This window comes from Rosa chinensis, chromosome 4, assembly GCF_002994745.2.
Source record: "Rosa chinensis cultivar Old Blush chromosome 4, RchiOBHm-V2, whole genome shotgun sequence".
NCBI classification, from domain to species: Eukaryota; Viridiplantae; Streptophyta; class Magnoliopsida; order Rosales; family Rosaceae; genus Rosa; species Rosa chinensis.
Window position 1 is genome coordinate 4,623,977 of NC_037091.1, and position 6,903 is coordinate 4,630,879.

The 6,903-nt window shown below is 39.0% G+C and overlaps 1 protein-coding gene across 3 annotated transcripts; it reads right to left on the minus strand.

The window, feature by feature from the left end:
* Positions 1 to 1,426: 1,426 nt before the first annotated feature.
* LOC112198470 (subtilisin-like protease SBT3.9) lies at positions 1,427 to 5,579 on the minus strand. Of its 3 annotated transcripts, XM_024339599.2 has the most exons (10): positions 5,332 to 5,579; positions 5,119 to 5,210; positions 4,913 to 5,010; positions 4,621 to 4,779; positions 3,857 to 4,530; positions 2,957 to 3,042; positions 2,617 to 2,859; positions 2,410 to 2,524; positions 2,129 to 2,321; positions 1,427 to 2,030 (listed from the first exon to the last, which is right to left on the minus strand). In XM_024339599.2, exons 1-10 carry the CDS (start codon positions 5,440 to 5,442, stop codon positions 1,459 to 1,461), a joined length of 2,343 nt encoding a protein of 780 aa, XP_024195367.1. In that variant the 5' UTR covers positions 5,443 to 5,579; the 3' UTR covers positions 1,427 to 1,458. The 3 variants fall into 3 exon arrangements, with proteins under 3 accessions (XP_024195367.1, XP_024195368.1, XP_040375104.1); XM_024339600.2 differs by lacking the exons at positions 3,857 to 4,530; positions 4,621 to 4,779; positions 4,913 to 5,010; positions 5,119 to 5,210; positions 5,332 to 5,579 and adding an exon at positions 3,128 to 3,511; XM_040519170.1 differs by lacking the exons at positions 3,857 to 4,530; positions 4,621 to 4,779; positions 4,913 to 5,010; positions 5,119 to 5,210; positions 5,332 to 5,579 and having other exon boundaries at positions 2,617 to 2,872.
* Positions 5,580 to 6,903: the final 1,324 nt, after the last annotated feature.

Genomic DNA, 6,903 nt, shown 5'->3' on the forward strand with positions numbered 1-6,903 from the left:
TCAGACTAATTTGTTACTTTAAAAACGATGAATTACCCTGTAAGAATGTATAAAGAATTTGACTCAGAGAACTTTTATAGAATAATAGATGCCTCTCCACTAGATGGTCAATCTTTAGACAAAACGAAATGGAAAATTTATGAGGTGCATTAACTATAGAAATGAAAATATGTATAAGTAAAGAGAATCAAGTGAGAAACTAATGAATAATGGTAAACAATGAACTTCCTAGAGAGTCGTTGAATTATGGCTTGAAGAATACTCAAATGTAACAGTTTAACGGCTATCTCTTGGGGTTAGCCCAATTAGTGAGAGGGGTTGAGAATTGAATAAAAGTGAGGAGATAAGGTTTTTACGGTTTAGGGCTTTAGGCCCATTTGGTAGAAGTGGTAATGGTAAATGGTTTGGGGTTGGTGGCTTGTGATACTGTTTTGGGCTGGGGTCTCACTTTGGATTATGGACCTGGATACTAGAGAGTTGGACCATTAATGTGTGGCTTGCTGCTTTGGCATTTTGGGCTGGGCTTTATGCATGTGTGCCTAAATTAGGTAAAAAAATGAAATTATTTTTTCACAAACACTAAGAATAATATTAGCAAAGCATGAGTAAAAATTCAGAAGTTCTTAAATTATTTTCTTTTATTTTTTAAATTTGGAAAATTGGAAAAGTCATAAGAAAAAGTAGGGTTTAGATTTTAAGAAATCTGTCTGTTCTAAAATTGCTTCAAAATCATGATTAAGGGGTGGAAATATTTTTGATTAAAAATAACATGTATTTTAGGCCAAAAAACCGTGTGGTATAGTTCACAATTTTAGGTGAAAAATCATGGTTTCAAATAAAAACTTTTATTTTGAGAGAGTTTTGGGATAGTTTCATGAGGTTGAAAAACCATATGACATCACGTTTCATGGACACCGTTAACATAGCTTTCGTAAGCCCAAGCATGCATGAGCACCATTAGCCTCATTAAGCACGTTTACTGTTACCCATTAGTCGTGAACGTTGTTAGCTTTTCATTAGACATTGGCATTGTTAACCTCACTTACCATAGACATTGTTTAACCTCACTTGTCATAGACATCGTTAGCCTCACTTGCCATATCATTTGGGTGCACCAGAGGTAATCTTTTGTTGGTTTCTCCACCTTATTCTGGTATTGGATGCCTCTCTAACATCGGAGCGGAACTTTCTGTGGGTTTCTCCAATCATATGTTTTTAAACCTTTGATATGTGTCGTTTGTTTTGCAGAGCTTGAGAACAATGCCATCCGAAAACTATAGCAGAATGTTGTTTTAAGTGCAGAACAATATTCCTATTTCAGCTAACATTGAACGACAAAAAAAACCATGAATAATTGATAATTAAAATCGTATTTTCATATATATATATATATATATATGTGAATGAATTGAAAGATCTGAAAATTAAAGTGTAATAGGGAATATTTCACTAGTCACTTTAGTGATAATCAGCAAAATGTTGTAAAAACTCTGTCCTCACAGACAAGGGAATTCTCACAGCATGCACTCTATCAGTCCATGTAAGGCTTCCAAAGTAGTACCCTGTGTTCATCTGGTGGGTTGTGGAAATTGTAATCTCGAAAGTGAGTTTCTGAACCGTGGAGTTGAATACCAAAGGATTGGGTTTTACAGATACTACTGTTCCCAATGGAGGATCAATTGTAGCTTCATAAACGGATTTAGGGTCTCCTACATTTGTGACAGTTCTTGTTACAGTAATGGGATGTCTGAGGCTTGGTATGGTTATGGAAGGTAGGTTAATGTCCAAAATAGAAGGTCTCATTATGGGACATGTTGTGGCTTGGCCTGTGAGCCTTGATATGGCAGAGTTTTTGTAGCCCATGGCACATAGATAATGTATGTAGTCTGCTGCACCCATGTCATATACAAGACCCGGGTTTGCTGCTGCATTCGGGTGCACAATGCCACCTCCAAAGTCGAAAGGATTGGTCAACTTTTGAGGAGATCCCTCGGCAAAAATTGGTAAACCAGATGGACCATTCCTCCATGCTGCAGGAAATATGAGAATATAATTAACTTGCAAATGTACTGTAAGTCTAAAACAATGACACAGTACTAAAGATTTAGAGTCATGAAAATGTGTATACCACTTGTGACTAGTGCTGATCGAATGGCTGCTGGAGACCAGTTAGGATGCAGTGCTTTGAGGAGAGCCACAATGCCTGAGACATGAGGAGTTGCCATCGATGTTCCTGAGAGCATGACATATCCAGCATCCACAAATGAATGCAGTGGAGAAGTTGCAGCTAATATGTTCACACCAGGCGCAGCTATATCTGGCTGTCCACCAAGAAATAAGAAAGAAAATGTACTATAAGCAGAGGCCAGAAGTTCCACTGTGAACTGTACTCAAAATCGAAATGGATACCTTGAGAATTGCTGGTGCTGCGGAGTTTGGTCCCCGAGATGAAAAATCGGCAACCTTGGCTAATATTGGCTTGCCCGCAATTGTTTTCGAACGGTTCAACTTCACAAGAGGATATCTTTGCATCCCATTCAAAATTTGAGGGTTAGAAATAATTAAACCTTTCAATACTAATCAATGCCAAAAATGGTGAGAATGTCCAAGTGTTACCTGGTAGATCGGATATAAAACACTATTCGGGTGCCTATCTCATAGTCAACTTCAATACAAGGAAAGTCATCACTACATGGATACAAGCCATTAGTTGGATTCTTTGCTACGATTAGGCCAACACCGCCAGCTTCTTTCACAGCAGCTGAAGCACTTGGTACAGCTCTCCAACCGAGTGAAGTGAAGCATAGAACCACCTTTCCAGATACCATGGTTTTGTTAAGTGAGAGGGATTCACAGACACTGCAAAAGGGTACTTCATCCAAATGTTATAAGCAGTTAATTAACAGAATGAAACATTGTTTTAAGCGAGTAAACAGAACTTGGCAGATCATGGTACCCTGTAGCAGTAGGTTCAAGCCCTCCAGACTCCGGATATATCAAGCTTGTAAAACCAATCTCAAGTCCTGTAAACATAGCTTGACCCTAGAAGAACAATTAAGTATATGAATTGCTGTAGAAAATCCATTCCTATGGTTCAAAACAAAGTCACCGGAAACGCTGCTCCTACCGGCGAACCGCGTTCCGGATCGGACGAACCCAATCGCGGGGCGTTCGCGATCCGGATCGCCAAACAGAGCGAACTCGCGCCTTGGCGTCTTCGGCGGCTTTGAGGCTCCGAGCAGGGAGGACTAGTTTGGCGCAGCGCTTGGCTAACACTTGCGCCGTCTCGGCTCCGATCCTCCACACCTGTGATGATGACCGTGATGGAGCGCAGATCGGGGCAGCTATTGGTGACTTGCTCAACGGTGCTCTTGAAGCCGTAACTGCTGAGGCCGACGGAGAGAAGGATGGACTGCTCGCCTCTGGCTTTTTTGGTGGGTGGATGCACGACATGATCAAATTGAGATCCAAGATTCAGTTTGAGATCCAACAAAAAATAAATCAGCTTTCTTTATTATTATTATTATTTATTTTCTGTTATTTGTTAATTTACTTAATTATCCTCCTTAAGTTGAGTGTTTCTCATAGTATATTAATAAAGGTTATTTAGGTAAAATAAAAGTCATTCATTTATGGTATGGTTATCTATTTATTATTTTCTATAATTTTATTTAATATATGTAATTTATTTTAATTAAAATTAATTAATATATCTTAGCGTACCGCGTACCCTAAAGACTAGCGTACCGCGTATCCGTACCGCGTTCCCGTACCGCAACGTTCCGCGTTTCGTGTGACTTTGGTTCAAAATCCCAAAAATGTAACTTGCCACACAATCGAAGAAAAGAAATAGTACCAGGAAAGTTTTGTTATTTCCTAAAGTTATGGAAGTAGGAAATGCTCGATCCGTGGTGCTTGCTGCAACAGTTATGATCCAAGGTGATGTGTTCTGAACTGTCTGCGCCGAAGGTCCATCATTTGATGCTGCACAAACAACAGTAATTCCCCTGGCCACAGCATGAAAGGAGCCAGTAGCAATGACATCACGTTCATCCACATCCGAATAGAGTGGAACTGAACCCCCAATCGAGAGTGACAATACATCAACTCCATCATGTATGGCTTCATCAAAAGCTTTGAGTATATCAGCTCCTGAGCATGGACTGACAAGCACATTCCAGCAAACCTTGTAAATGGCCAATCGAGCATTTGGGGCACCCCCTCTAACTGTCCCATGACCAAGGCCCTTGTAACTAACATTAGTCACAAAGGAACCAGCTGCAGTGCTAGCAGTGTGAGTGCCATGTCCATGTGCATCTCTTGGGGACATGAATTCAGTTCTTTCAGATGTGTTCAACGGCTGTCCATACTCCGCAAGTATTCCATCGTTGAACCAACGTGCTCCAATGATTTTTCTATTGCAATGCAATGTGGCATTAAATTTTTCACCGGATTCACAGATACCCTTCCAGTGGGATGGAACTGGCCCTAGGCCTTCTTCATTGAAAGATTTAGACTCTGGCCATATACCTGCTTTAAGTCATTGTGTTACATAAGTAGGTGTTTTCATATGAGCGCGAGTGTGCGTGCGTATGAGAGAGAGAGGAAGAGAGAAGTCACCTGAGTCAAGGACACCTATGATAACTCCATCACCCATGTCGCTACTGGGAAGAATATTACTTGAAGGTGACTGAGGAGAGAGGCCAAGAAAATCCCAACTCCTAGTAGTTTGCAGCTTGTATAGAGTATTTGGTATGACTCGAACAACATCAGGCAACTCTAGAATAATTTCATTAAGCTCATGAAAATAAGTTTAGAACTGACCAGTACATGAGCTAAAGTTAAAATATTCCATGAATTTTCTGATCACTGCAAATTCAGACATCTTTATTCCATCAAGTTAGAAAGATACCTGCACATTTTTGGGCTTGCGCCTCCGTAAGCTTGGCTGCAAATCCAGAGAAACCATGTCTGTAACTGTATACCATCAATTCCGAGGCCAAGCTCTTACTGTAGCGCGCATAAGAACCAACAAACATCTTACTCATAAATTGAAGCATCCTAGCTAGAGCTCAAATTCATCGGATATATAATTAACTACCCCTGTAAATTAATTACCTTCCAACTATGGTGGCAAGCAAATCATGATGAGAATCCGTGATCAACTTGGGATTGTCATGCTGCCTCTCTCCCAGATACACAATGTGAACCTGCAATTAGTTAAAGAACATATATATGCAGGTATTAGCTAGGACACCCTATTCAGGCTTAAATTAATAAGAAGAAGATATGATGTTGATAAATATAGATAATGATCGATGTATTACATACACGGCTATTAGTCTTAGCCGCGGCCACTGTTATCGATATTCCCTGGTCATTCAGAACACAGAGAAGGCATAATAGGAAACCAAGTACTACTGAACTTATTGGGCAGGTCATATTTTCTAGAGAAAGAGAGAAGATGAGGAGGCTGACCAAAGATCAACTGAGGATTAACATGTTGAGCTAGAGATCGATGACTCTATATATATTATTGAATTATGGATCAAGAAAATGATCTTTTTATAAACTGCATAAGGGTTGTTGGTGGCCAAGCATTTTTTGTTTTTTTTGTTTTGAGGACCAATAGCTTGGAGGCTGGGAAATTACGAAAATATGTGTTGCAAAGTCAAGCTAGCATTAAATGTCAACCTTCATGTGGAACACTCGAAATAGATTTAGATACCCATGTTGGCAGTCTTATTGTCTTAATGATTTTATAATAATGATTGATGAAATTTTAGCTTACTAACTATATTTGATTTTGGTGAATTAATATATTTAGATGTTCCATACTTTACTGGAAGGATTATATTGCTTCTGATAAGCTTAAGTAATTCTTGACCCAAAAGGGAAATGGACAAGGAAAACGTGAAGGGTATTTACAAAGGTCTTGGACAGATTCAAAGGAAGCAGAGAAGCTTATGCATAAAGTTAAAAAAGGTTAACAGGGGGCTTAACCTGGTATGGTCTTTGCTTTAATATTTATTCCTGACAATAACCCTCCAGGCTCCACTCTTGACTATTTAGATGCAAAAAAACAATAGGGCGTTCATACATTTTCTGGCCCACTTGCTTGTTAAAGAAGTAACCTCTAAATCGGAAATTTCTCTATTGCAGAAATGAAATTGGTTATATAGCTTTGGGGGGAAAAAAAAAAACACTAGGTACTGGAGGTCTGTGTTTTGCCGGAAACAAAAAAGCTAGCCAGGAACCAAAGAAGGTGATAGAACTTCAAAAGCTCCCTAATGATTTACTGATTTGATTAATCCTACAAATTAATTGAGTACTGATCACCCAACATGCTGGCTATTACCAGGTCTTTTATCTTTTGCGATGTTCATATTCATAGTCTGGATTCTGGAACAAAAATGACAAAAGAGCTACTTAAATGATTTTTTATTACTAACACACAGATTGCATTGGTTGGTATTTTAGCTTAGGATTAAATATTATTTAGTCCTTGAATTTTTGCCCGAAAAACACTTCAGTCTCTGACTTTCTAATTCCACACGTTTAGTTTTTGTACTCTTAAATTTTGAACCAGTAACTCTATTCTCTTACTTTCCGTACAAAAACTCCGTTAACTCATTGACGTGGCAGTCATTCTGCTGGAAAATGTCCATTGTACCCTCACTTTTAAAAAAAAAACAAAAAAAAAACTCTTTTCTCTTTTTTTTTTTAATATTTTTATTATTTTTTTTTTGTGGTTTACCTCTTCTTCTCCCTCCCCTGCAAAGACCTCAGCATTCTGAACCAGCACTTCCAAAACCCACCAAGATCTTCTTCGCAAAGCTCCTCCTCTTCACACTTCACTCCGCACCGCACCCACTCCTCTCATTTGGATTCTCATCTCCTACA